This window comes from Ranitomeya imitator, chromosome 2 (assembly GCF_032444005.1).
Source record: "Ranitomeya imitator isolate aRanImi1 chromosome 2, aRanImi1.pri, whole genome shotgun sequence".
Lineage (NCBI taxonomy): Eukaryota > Metazoa > Chordata > Amphibia > Anura > Dendrobatidae > Ranitomeya > Ranitomeya imitator.
In genome coordinates this window covers 398,525,272-398,542,857 of record NC_091283.1, presented here as the reverse complement: position 1 = coordinate 398,542,857, position 17,586 = coordinate 398,525,272, and the positions used below count along the sequence as shown (strand labels likewise).

Genomic DNA, 17,586 nt, shown 5'->3' with positions numbered 1-17,586 from the left:
GCTCCTCGCAATGCTCCGGTGACCTCTCCATGCATTGCGGTCTCGCGAGATGATGACGTAGCGGTCTCGTGAGACCGCTACGTCATCATCTCGCGAGATCGCAATGCACTCTTGACATAGGCAGCTACATAGGCAGCATCAATAGTAAAAAGTTGTTCACACAGGGTAAATAGCAGCATTAACGGAGTGCGTAACACCGCGGCATAACACGGTCCGTTAGCGCTGCCATTAACCCTGTGTGAGCGCTGACTGGAGGGGATTATGGAGTGGGCACTGACTGCGGGGAGGAAGGAGCGGCCATTTTGCCACCGGACTGTGCCCGTCGCTGATTGGTCGTGGCTGTTTTGCCGCGACCAATCAGCGACTTGGATTTCCATGACAGACAGAGGCTGCGACCAATGAATATCCGTGACAGACAGACAGATGGACAGAAATACGGAAGTGACCCTTAGACAATTATATAGTAGATGGTGGGTGCACATCTCTATTCAGATGTGTAGGAAAAAGGGAAAAAGAGGGGAATGTGCTCTGGAAGCCGTGCTCTAGGTAACTGTTATTTTATGCAGAGATGAGTCCTGGCTGGAAGAAATGATGACGGCCTATGATGCATGAAAAAGAAAAGCAAAGATGAAGGACTTCAGCTAGAGACATCACTGGTGAGTCAGTGTGTTACCTGTACACTGATACTATACACTGTATACTCTGTACAGAGCTCCTGTGTATAATGTCGTCAGTGATCACTATATTTTCTGTACACTGACACTGTATATACAGAGCTCCTGTGTATAATGTTACTGGTGATCACTGCATTACCTGTACACTGACACTATATATAGAGCTCCTGTGTATAATGTCACCGGTAATCACTGTATTACCTGTACACTGACACTATACACTATATACAGAGCTCCTGTGTATAATGTCACTGGTGATCACTGTATTACCTGTACACTGTACACTATATACAGAGCTCCTATATAATGTCACTTAGTATTGCTTTTTTTTTTTTTTTAATTAGTGATCAGCATTGTAGTATTCAGTCACTATGTGGTGGTAATATGTGGTCTGGTCATGGTGTGGTCATGGATCCGGCCAAAATAGTCTATCGTGTAGTGGTGTCAGCTTAAAAATTATTTTGGTCCCAACAAAAGCTGCTGGCTTTTTATCTGATTGATGAGGACGTGGTGGTGAAGTTGAGTTTTTCCAAGAGTGTGTGCTGGGACTGTGGAAGATTCGAAGGGTGGAGGCAGAGCTGGTGTGGAGCCTGGGCGGAGTCTCAAGGGGGCCCGAAAATTTTTCCAGTATGGGGCCCCGAAATTCCTAGTGGCAGCCCTGGTCACAGTACAATAATACTAAAAGTACAAGCATCATACACACAGCAGGGAGGTTACATGTAAGATCTGTTCACATCTCATCACACCCTTCATCACAGGTGTGTGGTGGGAGCGTTCCCCGATTTTGTCAGACAACAGACGCACATACACAGCCGCAGCAACACACAGAACAAAAATTACATACACAGCCAGTGACACAATTTTAGGACCCTTCATCAGACATGTGAGGTGGGAATATTCCATAAAGTATTTACATGACCACACACAATTTCAGACACACAACCATATATGCAACTGCAGATACAGATGCACACAGACACACACACACCTTCACACACAACTGCGCAAAATGAAAGCAAACACACAAACAACCATAAGACCTCTCATCAGAGGTGTGAGGTACGAGTATTCCCTAAAGTATTCATACAACCACACACACAACCACATATAGAACTGCAGACACAGATGCACACAAAACTCTAGATATCTGCGCACACACCTACATACACAATGGCACAAAACTACAACACACATACAAACAGCCATAAGACCTTTCATCAGAGGTGTAAGGTTAGAGTATTCTCAAAGTATTCACACAACTACACATACACAAAACCACATATACAACTGCACAAAACAACTGTAAGACATTTCATCAGAGGTGTGAGGCAGAAGTATTCGCAGAAACACACAAACACCTACCGACACAAAATCACATACACAACTGCATATAACTACCAGTGCACACACAATGTCAGACACACACAACTGTAAGACCTTTCATCAGATGGGTAAGGTAGAAGTATTTTCCAAAGTAATTCGCAGAACCACACACACACACAACTGGAGACGCAGATGCATACAAAACTCTAGAAGTCTGCGCAAAAACTCCTACATACACAATCACACAAAACAACAGGCGTGCACACACAGCTACAGGCTCATGCACACAACTGTAAGACTTTTCATCAGAGGTGTAAGGTAGGAGTATTCTCTAAAGTATTCATATAACAATGCACACACAAAACGACACACAACAACATATACAACTACAGACACAGATGCGCAAAAACATCAGATGTCTGCGCACACACACCTACATACACAATAGCAGAAAACTACAGGCGCGCACACACAGCTACTGGCTTACACACCCAACCATAAGACCTTTTAACAAAAGTGTGAGGTAGGAGTATTCCCTAAAGTATTCATGCAATCACACATACACGCACACACAAACTAGACACAGATGTGCAGAGAACGCCTGAGCACACCTACATATACAACTGCACAAAACAACAGGCACATGCACACACACCTGAAGGACCCTTCATCAGAATTTTTTTAATTTGAGTTTCCCTGATGGGCTCACAGAATCACATACCCACACCGCTACAGATACAACCACAGATGCACAATGCTACAAACACACAACCAGAAAAACTACAGACTCAGATTTCACAAACTTTCAAAGGCATGCACATACACAACTGCATAAACTACAGGCACAGGCACCTGAAACACCCACGCACCCTTCATCAGAGGTGTGAGTTTTCCCTGATATGTTCACAGAATTACACACAGCACTACAAACAGTGGCACAACTTGAATCTCATGGACCCCAATGCAAATCTACAACAAGGCCCCCAATTATGGCAAGTACATAATAGTATTTTTTTTATATATACAGGACAAAGGGACTTTTTTGAGCCACTTAGGCACCTGGGATCGGGTGCGATTGCAAACCCTGCACTTATTGCAGTTACACCCCTGACTACAAAGGCAGCTATAGATGTACACAGATACAGACACACAACGCTCCAGATGCATGTTCACACACCCCTTCATACAAAACTACAGGCACAAACAACTACAGACGCAAATAACTACAGACATACCTACAGATACATAGACATATGCACACAACTACAGACACACAACTGCAATTACTAACACACACACCACATTAGACACATAACTATGCACATTCCTTGGCATTTTGAGTGTTATTTCTGGAGCGATGTCACCATACAATGGGGCCTTTCTTCTACACTGACATCACTGACAGGAAGGAGCCGTCCCGAGTTCTCAATTCTCTCATCTGTTCTCATTGATTTACTGTGGATTAAAAATGATTAACTGGAAATTAAGAAACAGTCCCACAAGAAAAAGGACTCTGTATTCAAGGCTGACTGTTCGAAGCCACAAGCTTGTGCGGAAACTGCTGCCCTGGTTAGAACTCCTCCTCACTCCCCTCACCGGCTCTGGCAGACATTTTAATGCTGTCTACAAGTATTTTTTACCAGCAACTGCCATATTTCAACCAGCTCTCACACCAGTCTCTGGAAGGTGTATTCTTTGGTACCTAGCTAGAGATGAGGAGGAATGAGATGTCTGTGTCACCATCAGGGACTCGCATGAACTCAGCAGGTTATAGGCAATGAGAGCCCTTTACCTAAATAACCTGGCTAAGACAGCAGCTTGCTGGCACCCCACTGGCATTGAGCATCTGGGGTAAATTACAAAGACTTCCCTGTCATACAGTATGGTTGAGAACCATCTGCTGTTGTCACCTAGTGTATCTATAGACAGGAGCTCTGCAAGAAAACTGTATATGACTATGCAGAAAGATACAACATGGAAAGGAGGTGAGGTATAGCAACTCATGGAGAGGGCTCAAAATCTACCATGAAGTCATATGAGCATTGTTTGGTTATCCATGGAGCTTTCCTCTTCAGCTGGTGCATCATAGGTCGAATCTTGGCAAACATGGTCAACTCATCTGTTAGATGGTTCTGCCACCATAATCCAATTGAAAATGCAGGAGTCTCTGCTAAGGAAACAAGTACTCCATGGAAATAACACATTGCATGGCATCCATCTCTTCTCCTCACTATCCTATTTCTAACTTGAAGAAAATTTGCTGCAGCAGGTGCCTCTCCTCTCTGTCCTATCTACAGTAAAACCAAAGATTGCTAAGCGTCACTCCTTGGTTGTTAGGGTTGGGGTGTAGCCTACCATGAACTATAGATGGAACTGATAATCACGAGTTTTGTTCTCTGTAGGATTTCTACAAGACGATAATGGCTCTCACACACAGACTTATTAACTAGTTCAGCCAACGATCTAATGTGTATGGGGGCATCAGACGATTGACTGTTGAGGGAGCGGTCGACCGGACATGTCCAATTTCGGATCGCTTTGTTCTCTCAAAGATAAGCCGCAGGCCAATGTGTCATCTGGCTGCTTTCTCACAGAGAGCACAACCGAACAAGAGCTCTTGCATACGGCAGAGGCAGCCGAGATGATAGTTAGCTGAATGATCACCGAAGTGTCATTTGGCTAATAGTCATCTAATGTGTATGGCGCCTGTAGTCTACTGCATGTTTTGTATGAACCAGAAAGTCAGTGAGGGATTTATGGCTTATTGTATATATTCAATTCTAGGTCTAGTGTTCATTTAAGGCCGGTGTCACAATTGCGAGTGCAATGCGAGAAACTCGCACGAGCTACACAGAAATACATGCAACCGCACGCTCCGGTCCCGAGTGCCAGCGGCAGTGCCGGGTATTGATGCGAGTTTCTCGCATTCCACTCGCAAGTGTGACGCCGGCCTAAAAAGGTCTCTGCCCAGAGGGGTTGTCCACTATGAGCAGTCCAAATGTAAAGGTACCTTCACACATAACGATATCGTTAACGATATTGCTGCTTTTTGTGACGTAGCAACGATATCGTTAAGGAAATCGTTATGTGTGACAGCGACCAACGATCAGGCCCCTGCTGGGAGATCGTTGGTCGCTGAGGAAAGTCCAGAACTTTATTTCGTCGCTGGACTCCCTGCAGACATCGCTGGATCGGCGTGTGTGACACCGATCCAGCGATGTCTTCACTGGTAACCAGGGTAAACATCGGGTTACTAAACGCAGGGCCGCTGGTTACCAGCGTAAAAGTAAAAAAACAAACACTACATACTTACCTACCACTGTCTGTCCCCGGCGCTGTGCCTCTCTGCACTCCTCCTGCACTGGCTGTGAGCGTCGGTCAGCCGGAAAGCAGAGCGGTGACGTCACCGCTCTGCTTTCTGGCCGCTGTGCTCACAGCCAGTGCAGGAGGAGTGCAGAGAAGCACAGCGCCGGGGACAGACAGTGGTAGGTAAGTATGTAGTGTTTTTTTTTTTTTACTTTTACGCTGGTAACCAGGGTAAACATCGGGTTACTAAGCGCGACCCTGCGCTTAGAAACCCGATGTTTACCCTGGTTACCCGGGGACTTCGGGATCGTTGGTCGCTGGAGAGCTGTCTGTGTGACAGCTCTCCAGCGACCAAACAGCGACGCTGCAGCGATCGACATCGTTGTCGGTATCGCTGCAGCGTCGCTGAGTGTGAAGGTACCTTAAGAAATGGGTTTCAAGATTATTTTATCAGTAGTGGGGTGAAAAAGAAGAAAAGTAGTCATCCTCCATGGAAATGACACATTACTTGGTATCCATGACCCCTCTCCTACCAGATAGCTGACTGCAGCAGGAGCTTCTCCCCTGTAGAGCAAGACTGCCTAGCCCCACCCCTTACAAAAAAAGGGCAGAGGATAAGCAGGCTAAAAGCTAAAGCCTGAATAGATCAGCAGGAGGTTTACCCTTTGTTCAGAGCAGGATGGATTGAAAATTATACAGACAAAGCTGCAGTGATGGCGATTAGATTTCTGGTTTAAAGATTTGTTTCTATGTTTAGTTTTATTTTGAAAGGGCTTGTCTTGTGTGGACATTGGGAAACACTTCTCTAATTCAGGATTAGTGGATTCAGGTGAAATCACAAGTGATCGCCAGAGAAAAGCTTCAGCTAACTGCACATTTTTCCTGCAGTGACCACTAGAGGAGAAATGTGGTATTACATCACCCATTCCGATTCGGCAACCACATACATAACAGCTCTCTGTTCCGATAGAATGTCCATACGCTCCATTATGCCTTTTATGTTTCACAACAAAAGCTATGGGTATAGAAACTCTTGTAAAAAGGAGACAAAATATAAATTAAATTCCAGAGCGTTTTTTATTTTACTGGAACTTAAAAAAAAAAAAAAAAAAAATATCCCAACAATTCGGCAGCCTGTGCAAAATGGCAGACCACGATTGTACAATAAAAAAACAAACAAAAAAAAAACAAAGATCATCTTCAGTCATTTCTTTCATAAGAAACATTCTCAAAGAAAATTTACACCGAGCTTTTTTACAAAGCATGTTATAAAAAAAAAGAAAACATTGTCCACATTCACGCCATTTACACACAGCCGGCATGCCGACCGCCGACTTGCTACGCCCACGTTGAGACCGTTAGAAACGGCAGTTTCTTCTTCTTAAGACTTAAGTCCTTTAAAAAAAAAATATAAAAATTTTAAAATAATTTAGGTTTTCAGTAAGACTTAAAAAAAAAAATGGCATCTTGTGCGGCGCAGCTCGTACCTCCCAACACGTTAGTGTAACAGTGTCCGCTGGTTTTGGTGGTGGGACCTGGCAGTGTTGGGGCCCCCTCTTCAGTCTGACCACCACTATAAATCCTTCAGAGTATTTCCGTACTGGTTGTCGGCCAGTCCCAACTTCTGAAAGTCCATCTGTTTTTCCAGACGAGGCAATGACGTTGTTCAGTCTGTGATGATGTCACAAGGGTTAAGTCCCTTATTTTTTGCTTCTTGATATATCCTTTGGAAATCCCTATATCGGGGCGCACATCCAAGTCGGGGCTCCCCAAAGTGCATGCGACCGGTAAAAAGGAAGTCCCCCGAACCGGCTTTCACGCCACATTCCAGCGGCGTCTTAATATGTCCTTCCCAGCCGTGACCTTCACTGCTAGGTTGAAATATCTTCGTTTTCTGTCTATAAAGTTTATCGACTGAAATATTGATGATGGATTCCTGTAGCTCGGCGTCGGTCGCAACCTCCGAGATGGAACCTTTGACCACTGAAAAGACAAAAATTCACATTAATCGGAAAATTAGATATGGATTTTTAAGGAATATTTTCAGCTCTGTCCTCCTTACACTACAGCCCAGTTTAATCACATTGGTTACACTATTAAAGCGTAGAGCAGGGGTGTCAAACTGCATTCCTCGAGGGCTGCTAACAGGTCATGTTTTCAGGATTTCCTTGTACTGCACAGGTGATAATTTAATCACCAACTCATTATTTGTGTAGGTGATTAAATTATCACCTGTGCAGTACAAGGAAATCCTGAAAACATGACCTGTTTGCAGCCCTCGAGGAATGCAGTTTGACACCACTGGCGTAGAGGATGTCAGATGTTAGAAAAATTCAAGTAAAAAAATCTTGAGATACTCACCAAAGTCACTAATGCACACAGCTAAAAGGACCTCTGTGTCGCTGCACGGCCGACAGGGATCTGGAAAGAAAAATAAACAGGCGAGATGAGTGGATATGAAATAATAAGCTCTTTCATTATAGTTTGCCGCCGCAGCAAAATTCCTCCTTATTCCGCATTGTATTTCACAGCTCAGAAAGTGGAATTCTGGGATGGAGCCTCAAAACAATCACAAAATTTGGAGAGAAAAAAAAGGGACCGATTGATGCGAGTTATGTTTGCCCAAACCGGGATGCAGCACAAGCTCCCCATTGTCCCATTACACAAACTTACAATACTGGGACAAGGCGACAATAATCGCAGAGTTTTACAAATCAGATTAAAAAAATAATGTAAAAGGTTCATATATTAAAGGGAATCTGTCAGTAGGATCAACCCCCTAAGCCGTCTATATGAGCATGCAGGTCATAGGAAGCTGAGTAAAATGATACCTCCATATCTGCGATCTGATGTTTTATTCCAGATAAATCCACGTTTTTATTAATATGTAAATGAACTGTTAAGATCTATGGGCCGGACATGATCTTTAGAGGATTTATGTCCAGCCCGCAGCTCATTTACATATTAAGAAAAACATAGATTACTCTAGAATAAAACATCAGATCGCAGATATCAAGGTATCATTTTAGTCAGCTTCATATGACCTACATGATCATATAGACGGCTTAGGCGGGTTGATCCTACTGACGGATTCCCTTTAAAGAAAAATTAAAGTCAGTTAAAAATTTTGCTTTTTTTGTCACGTACTCGGCTAAAAACGTTTAAAGTGTGACAACTTGTTTCGTAGAGCCAGTAATGCTATTGGAGAGGTTGTCTCTTTTAATCCCACACTTTTCTTGTATGTAAAGTATAGTAGAGAAGACATCGATTGTAGCACCTCAGCTCCCCGCCCGGTAGACTTTTCTGGTACTCCACTGGCTACCTTTCTCCCTCCGGTTTCAGTCTTTTCTTCCCTCTTTCATCAACTTCCGCGCTCACAAGGCCTCTAGCGGGATGCTAAGGCAAGCGTCTTTGCATGTTATGGCCTAGCCAGCAGCTGAAGTTCCAAAGGGACGGAAGACAGAAGTGAATACCGGAGTAAGAAGTGGCCATGCGGGCGACAGGGTGGGGAGCTGTAGTGCCAAAATAGGAGGTCTATTTTTTTTTTTTTTTTTTTGGGGGGGTGGAAATCTCATGCCGGGCCTAAAAAGAAACATGCAAAGTGGCTCCATTTTTCTTTATTCGAGCTAAATATTAAATATGGGTTCTGGCAAATCTAAATTTAGTTGTGAAAAATTGATCCACAAACTAATTCTCTCATCTCTACAACAGAGTATCGGAGAAAGCTCCTCTTATGGAATATCATGCAAACTGCATTAAAAAAATGCATAGGCTAAAAAAAAGAAAAAAGTAAAAAAAATAACATTTCTGCTAAAATTAAAAAATTTAGATAATTGAAAAAAAAAAAGTTTTTGTCATGAAACACGAATGATCAATGGTGAATGCAGTTGCCCTTTAGGTCCATTGTTTACTCGGCGGTATTATTCTCTCAGTTTCTTACATTCTCCTCTAGATTATCACCTTGGCCTCTAAAGTAAATTGCGGAGATTACGTTGTGAAATCATGCGAGCTATGTCAGTCACCTGACAATGGAAGCGCTTTATGGTACACGACCTGACCGGATTACACAGGATCCGGGCTGTGGGCAGGTACTTGCTGAGGGAACCATAAATACTTTCTGACACCTCCGCTGCGAGTGTTTGCATGTGGGTGACAGATTATTGGGGGAAAAAAAAAACCATTAAATTATAAATTTATTTAATGACAGAGGGTGACAAGACAGTGTGGGAAAAATGTTATTCAATTATTCACGGGTGATTAAGACCTGAGCAGGTTCCCCCAAAAAATTGCACGTTGTGACTCGCCCTCCTCAAGGTTGCTGCTCAATTAAAATCACAAGTGGCTGAGCCCTGAGGACTTGAAGCTCAACTTATGCTCCAAAACCCATAGCTGTGTCAATAAAGGTCTGACTGATCGGCCCTTGGGGGGTGTTGTTATCCACTTGCTCTTCTTAACTGTAACTATGCGTCAATTCAGGAGAAAAACACCTGTCGTGTGAGCATTGGAGGCCATTTTTTTGTGTCAAGAGTCCACCTCGGAATAACATGCCTAAAGGCCAGTTTAGAAGCTCCTTCATAGCCCAAGTTCATAAAATGCGAATAGTCAAAAACTAATACCCTTCTGCACTGGCTTCAAACCACCACTTCTAAGATTTGGCACCAGTCAACGATCCCCAAAAAATATAGTTTGATTAAACAAGGTGGCTCCATGCCTGTACCCAATTCTTGGGCAGATCTGAAGGTTCACCTACTCAGTAGCCCAGCTGTATCGGTTGCCCACTTCCAGTTAGGAAGAAACGGACGGTCTGAAGCAAAAATATTTGTGTTGGAGTGGCATCATGCAAATTTCCACTGGAAGTGGCTAAATTCTCCACTTGGGGTTATCTTAACAAGCCTCTATTCATGACATTGAAAAGAGCAGAGTTTTATTGCATCTCCCGAAAACTCATGGGACTGTAATTAAACGATTGGCCCGATAATACCGCCATTGTGCAGGTCAGCTGCCAAAACCTACAGGGAAACTATTTAAAAAGATCCTGACTGTATCCTTAGGTAACCTGAAGCGGTCCCTTCCGCAAAGCCCCGTGCAGACCTCTAATCGCTGCTCGGCCCAGGAGATGTAATTACAGCATTTTTTGCAAGTTCCAGCTGCTACAAGAAACTTGCCCTCTGATCTTTAGGTTGTCAAGAGGAGCACGGTAATGCTGACAGTGGACCACACTTGTTGTAAAAAAAGACTCAATGACTGTCCTGTCTCATTTGACATTTAAGAAACAAAAAAGCTGAGTCATGGCATAAACACAACACTTCTCCTATGTCCTGTACTATACTCCAGAGCTGCACTCACTATTCTGCTGGTGCAGTCACTCTGTCCATACATTACATTACTTATCCTGTACTGATCCTGTGTTACATCCTGTATTATACTCCAGAGCTGCACTCACTATCTATTCTGCTGGTGCAGTCACTGTGTTCATACATTACATTACTTATCCTGTGTTACATCCTGTATTATAATCCAGAGCTGCACTCACTATTCTGCTGGTGCAGTCACTGTGTACATACATTACTGATCCTGTACTGATCCTGAGTTACATGCTGTATTATACCCCAGAGCTGCACTCACTATTCTGCTGGTGGAGTCACTGTGTACATACATTACATTACTTATCCTGTACGGATCCTGAGTTACATCCTGTATTATACTCCAGAGCTGCACTCACTAATCTGCTGGTGCAGTCACAGTGTACATACATTACATTACTTATCCTGTACGGATCCTGAGTTACATCTTGTATTATACTCTAGAGCTGCACTCACTATTCATGTGAAAGAGTCACCAAAAACACAAGAGTTCAATGCTACCATAGGAAACATTACCATATTCTCGGCAGCGCTTCAAAGTTGTAAAGAATAATCTAAATCAAAATACTAAGAAATTTGTTTTTGTCCCAAACGTCTTCTACAGAGAAATTGCCGATATAGCATTCGGAGGCCAGAAAGGGGTCTACCGGCTCAGAAACCATTCGTCCACACTCTGCACTAATTTGCCTTGACATGACTAGAGAAGATGCATTCGGCTGAACCAACCTGAGGAGAAATCATGACCCCAGGACCAGACAAGTCCGATTACACAGTAGAAGAGGAGGATTAGAGGAATACAGAAAGCTGACAGATTCCTCTAACACCAAAGGAGTTTTGTGGCTTAACCCAAGCTGCCCCTATGAGCACCTGACGGATTATGGCCATTGAAATCTTAAAAGAGGGAAACCAATGAGGCCGCAATTCATGAGCAGTCTACCAAGGAATGGGCCATTTTCTTACAAATTTGTGTGCGCTGAAGCTAGTCAGACACAAAAAGAACATACACTTCGAAAAACATGGACATATGGATCATCCGAGCATGTAGAATTGGGCCCATTCAAGAGCAAAGGTCAAAAGCTGATGGACAAGCAAAAGGTATTAAATTTCACTTTGCTCGCATTTGTCTGACCGGCTCCACAGACATGACTAAGCCCTGCCAAAAAGAGCAAGTTTGAGAAAACCAAAACACAACTTTAATTCTACAAATTACCCAATAAGAAGGGTCAAGTCTCATCTTGGAGGACTGCATGTCTTCCTGGATGACCTCTCTAGGTACACAACTACCAAGTGGGGGAGGGTGGAGGCCCTCTTGAATTTTTTTCATTTGGTCTCATAGTAGTTAACATTACAATTGGAAGCAAATCCTCTTTCGGTCTAGACAATGCCCCAGAAGAAGCCACAAGAATGTACAATTGTATATTAATTACCTCTACAATCATCACAATAAGGGATTAGCAACTATTCACTAAAGACCCCCTATTCATGTGGGTAACCTTGCTTACAATGTATATAAACCCCCTTTCCCCTAGTTGGGCATTACAAAAAAAATTTCTTCATTATTTCCCCCCCCCCACACACCCTCTTCGTATAAAAAAAATGGTCAAGGTAATTTTTTGGGCTTTCCATGGATTAAAGAGTTGAAGACCTGCCACAAGAAGGAAGGAAATTAAGATTATTATCAAGTTGGTTGCTCCTTCCAGATAATATATTCACTGGCTGGAGGTCACCAGATTCAATCAAGATAAGATTTCATTTCAGAAAAAAGGGGGCACTCAAAAAAGGAGAAAAAACATTGTCTAATAAGCACACTGGCAACTGCTGTGGTGGGCCTTTAAGAGTCTCCGGTTGGCATTGTGCAATTAAGTGTACGCTCAGATCCAAGTTCCAAGTTTTGGGCAGGGTTTTCCTCCCTAGTGTACCTTATTATAATGGATGTAGATAATTACTATTTTTTTTCATAAAGGGGGTGAAGTACATCATCAAGGCCAGTAGGGATTGCTATTGCACTTTATTTTTTTTAGATTTTTTTTAGTTTTGAATTTTCTTTTCTTTTTAACTTTCCTTAGATTAGCTTTTCACAATACATCTGTCTTTCTTTCTCCAGGAAACTCGATAAAAAAAAACACTTTGTCACTTTTAAGACAGGAGGAGGAGGAGGTGGAGGTTAGGAGGGGGAGGGGAGAGATAGCTCATTCCTATTGACTCTACCAGACCATAAAAATCCAAAGCAAACCCTAATTTGAACCATTTCCTCGGTTCAAAAAAAGGAACATAAGCAATTTTCCACCATCAGGTTAATAAGTTACTCAGTAATGTATTACTAATAAGTTTCCATGTAGAAATGCCTCAAGGCACAAGCATAGCCAGACTAGGATAACCGTCCTTCACTTCCAAAGGTCGCTTATTTTCCTTAGATTAATAATTTGTGACTTGTAGTGTTACTAAATAACATTTACCCTATATCTGAGAACATTGGATGCTACTTCAGTCCATAAAAAAAAAAATTAAGCAATTCCACAACTGGCCATTAGGGGCGCTGCTGCTACAGCTAAAATATAGTAGCAAGATCAGGTAGATATATGTATTGGACTTTTAAGGCACAACTAAAAAAATTTAAATTATAAAATGGAAAAAAAAAAAAGAGAATTGTATTTAGAATTTTTTGGCTAGAACACTCAAGTTACAAATCAGAAGCAACTACTCAACCGTGAACAACCAGGTTGTCATTCCTGCGCCCTTCACTAAAAATGTCACATCATGTTCTTAACCTAGGGCGTGTCGAGCAAGCTGGGGAGGCACACCCCATTTGTTTTGTTTAGATCCTGAAAATTACTACCAGACGCTCGGCAGGTTCTGCCACACACTCACCACTTAGAATAATCAACCTGCTGAGGTCTGCGCTCACACTCTGCAAGCCTAAATTACTACTATTATGGTATTTGAGAACTGGGTGTAGGCCGTGCTGTAAACAGCATCACTGGCAATTAAATGGGGATAAGTGGCTAGTTAATGGAGCAAGTCATAAGTGTGGGCCAATCAGAGTCTAGCGTTTAAGACTCAACTGATGATGTCATCACCATTAGTAAGAGAGTCAATCAGGTGGTGGAACTACAATTACACTGCTAGAGTATTGTTATAGGCTTAGTAAGCAAACTGCACAAAAAACACCAATTACCAATTAAACTGAAGGCATACAGCTATAAAATGGACTATTTTCTCCCTATTGGGGAAATGTAGCAGTAAAGGATATGCTAGAATGTTGCCATATTCTAGAATAAACAGAATTGCTCAGTTATTGGCTAGGTATATTTGAAAAAATAAAAATCTGAAATTTCACCAAAAAGTTCTTGCAACAAAAACATTGATCTAGGCTTTCCAGCTTCCCATAGTGCCACCTAGCAGCAAGTAAGAGTATTACAACAAAGAGCAAAACAATTTCTGGACGACAAAGGGCGAATTAAACTTTGTAGGTTGTTTGGTTTCTTTCAACTTTTATCCTTACCAGAAACGGCGTGCAAATCCGAGAGCGTCCTCTGGCTTATAAGTTCATACTGGAAGCCAGTGATTTTACGACTAATGTCCAACTGGGGCGTCGCTTCAATGAACAAGCCTCCTTGGTCCAAACTAAAGCAGTGGACCTTTGGGGGTTGACTGTCCCCATCCTTGACTAAAAGCTTGAGTTCTCCAGTTTTTTCCAAATAAATATTAGCTCCTTTGGAGCCTGTGAAAAGTTTGATACAAACAGTGAAGTGCTGGGAGCTTGACGTGAAGGTGTTCGGTCGCAAGTTGACGATGAGCGCCCCCGTGGGGTAAAGCCATTCCACCGAACCTTCTGAGCATCGCAGGTAGACTTGTTCCACGTCCTTCTTGTGGCTCTCGTGGGTCAGTCCACTAGAGAGAGAAAAAAAAAAGATAAAGATTATTACACATGTGGGGAAAAAAATACAAAAAAAAACAAAGTACAGATGGTGGAGAAAGGTTGAACTCGATGGACATAGGTCTTTATTCAACCTACGTAACTATGTAACAAAAAACAATAAAAAAAAAGTTATTAGAATTGGAATATAGTGGGTTAAGGTATTTGTTTTGCTGTCTTTTCATGATATTCCAATTTACCCAGAGGGAATCCTAAGAGACTGATGTTACGGGGCAGAGGTTTCACTGGAGACAGTTGTACCTCTGTAAAGTTTCAGGTGCAGATTAAACCAGAGATAATCAATATACAAAGTAAAACCTTGGCAAGCACAAGTGAGGTACACAGCACCTCATGCCTCTGCAACATTGGTGTAGGTTAAGGAAACGCAATATTAGTTTGAATTAATTTACATTTTTAGTGTGACTTACAGTTTTTAATGATAATTTTAGAATGTATTATCATACCAGGGTTTAAAAAAAAGTTAATTTTAGAGTATATACTACCCCCACCCCCCAAAAAAAAAACATTTTGACTACAGAAACTTTGCACACAATCTTCACTTGAAGACCTCCCCATCCCCCAGGCAATTCCATTATGTATACACAGTCACCAGTGCTTGGTGACCCATGATAAGGGAATCTATTTTTGACCATAATTATGGGTTTGAAGAGTCAGTAAATCTAAAATTCACATTTAATTTCAAATTAAAATTCTAAGATCTTTTTAAAAATGTCAAAGAAAATAGGAATTTAACTGCAACAAATTAAAAACTGAAACAAGAAAAAATACTGATGAAAGTGGCAGTGGAGGGAGGAAATAGTTATTTTTTTATGTGTCACTTAATTTCTGTCACTAAGTTCTAACTAATTTCTCGGAAAATGCCACCCACTGCCTGATCTTAGAAATTAAAATTGACAGTTCGGAGGAAAAGAGAAAAAAAAATCTGCTTTCTTCTCCTTTATTAAGTGTGCACAATAAGATCCATTATATGAGCTGAACATCTGATAATCAGCTGTCTTTTACAATCCTCCAACCTTGAGCTGAAAATACCACACAGAACCTTTTGCCTCCAATGAGCTGGAGGTTATAAAATCACAAAAGAGACTTGGAGAAGCTTCAGTCTTTTATGGACTGGTTAGTCCGGTACGGACTTGTTACTTCTCTGAACTTGTGTCTATAGGTTCCACCATTGTAGCAATGGAATAGTTACATAATATCACACCCTATTGAGGGAGACTACTAGCCCCAGAGGCGGAGTAGTCTCCAAGTAACTATTTGAAAAGTTAACTATAAAAGTGTAAATTGTCAAGAAATCTAAAAAGTTTTCTTCTACGCAAACTCTTCTTTCTCAAGAAGTTTGCATTTGCTTGCAATTTTTGATGGAGGTGATAAAAGGAAAAAAAGTGTCACCTCCCACTCCTCAATCTAAGGGTCAGTCTACAGCTGAGACCCTTCAGCAGGAGGGAGTGGAAGGGTTGAATGGAGAAGGATTTAAATGGGGGTATAATAAATTGGAGTTGGCAAATTCTTTTCTTGTCTTTTTTTTCCATCTGAGACTAACATTATCGTCAAACACAAACATACAATGTACTGAGATGCAACTCAGGCTGGAGATTTCTTACCTTCCTTTCCAATTACACATATCACTGGAATATTGCAATGAAGACCCTCTGCCCGTGACAATCACCATAAAGACGCTGAGGAAGACACTCCTTAGCATGATGGCAAGTCACAGCAAAGTAAGAGCAAAAATAAATCCAAGAAACTGCACTAGGAGGCAATAATCCAGGAAGAAAGGACAAGAGCAGGAGCAGAATGTGCAGACATTGCCCAGTGCAGAAGAGTAGACTTTACCCAGGAGCTCCCAAACTTCCTCTCCCCATCACTTAGGATCAACAGATCTCAATCCCCAGACACAACTTCACAGCCTTCTCCACAGCCAGCTCACTGTACACTGAGCACCTCCAAGCTGAGATCTCTGCACTGAGCACACAGGCCATGCCCATCAGAGGCGTGGTAAGGAGAGGGGTGTTTGAAAAAAAGATGTGGTCACAGCCACCACCTCCTCCTGAACTTCTTGAACACTAGAAACCCTCTCTTCTACAACTCACCCCTAGAAGAAACTGAACACCACAGCCCTGTCTTACAGACTTCAGTCTGTTCTGGAATGCACTTAGTGTGTTCGGAGGGGAAGATCCTCGAAGAACAGAAAAATGATCGATTGATATATTTATTAAACTTCCTTCACATAATTTTTTGTTCTTCACAGTTCCTTTTCGTTTACACCATATATTTATCATGCCTTTTTTGTTGCTTCATGCATTTTTTAGGCATTTTTCAAGTTCTATAATAGAAGCTAATAGAAAACGAAGTCGAGAAAAAGGATTTTCTGGCACTTCCATCCATAAAATTAATCTTTTTATTAGAAATTCTTTTAACCCCTTCATGACCCAGCCTATTTTGACCTTAGTGACCTGGCCGTTTTTTGCAATTCTGACCAGTGTCCCTTTATGAGGTAATAACTCAGGAACGCTTTAACGGATCCTAGCGGTTCTGAGATTGTTTTTTCGTGACATATTGGGCTTCTTGTTAGTGGTAAATTTAGGTGAATAAATTCTGCGATTATTTGTGATAAAAACGGAAATTTGGCGAAAATTTTGAAAATTTCGTAATTTTCACATTTTGAATTTTTATTCTGTTAAACCAGAGTTATGTGACACACAATAGTTAATAAATAACATTTCCCACATTTCTACTTTACATCAGCACAATTTTGGAAACAAATTTTTTTTTTGCTAGGAAGTTAAGGGTTAAAATCTGACCAGCGATTTCTCATTTTTACAACGAAATTTACACAAAACCATTTTTTTTAGGGACCACCTCACATTTGAAGTCAGTTTGAGGGGTCTATATGGCTGAAAATACCCAAAAGTGACACCATTCTAAAAAAAAGCACCCCTCAAGGTGCACAAAACCACATTCAAGAAGTTTATTAACCCTTCAG

General features: G+C 41.8%; 1 protein-coding gene across 1 annotated transcript; it reads right to left on the bottom strand.

Annotated features, from left to right (window-relative positions):
- Nucleotides 1-6,361: 6,361 nt before the first annotated feature.
- METRNL (meteorin like, glial cell differentiation regulator) lies at nucleotides 6,362-16,538 on the bottom strand. Its single transcript, XM_069750610.1, has 4 exons — nucleotides 16,205-16,538; nucleotides 14,169-14,557; nucleotides 7,665-7,724; nucleotides 6,362-7,286 (listed from the first exon to the last, which is right to left on the bottom strand). Exons 1-4 carry the CDS (start codon nucleotides 16,300-16,302, stop codon nucleotides 6,970-6,972), a joined length of 864 nt encoding a protein of 287 aa, XP_069606711.1. The 5' UTR covers nucleotides 16,303-16,538; the 3' UTR covers nucleotides 6,362-6,969.
- Nucleotides 16,539-17,586: the final 1,048 nt, after the last annotated feature.

Bases quoted from the DNA above. Each gene is read 5' to 3' on its own strand.
- METRNL (XM_069750610.1), bottom strand. From the start codon at position 16,302: ATGCTAAGGAGTGTCTTCCTCAGCGTCTTTATGGTGATTGTCACGGGC. The intron at 7,725-14,168 runs GTAAGGATAAAA...TTTTCTTTCCAG, and splicing joins GGATTTGCACGCCGTTTCTG to ATCCCTGTCGGCCGTGCAGC. The intron at 7,287-7,664 runs GTGAGTATCTCA...TTGTCTTTTCAG, and splicing joins TGTGTGCATTAGTGACTTTG to TGGTCAAAGGTTCCATCTCG.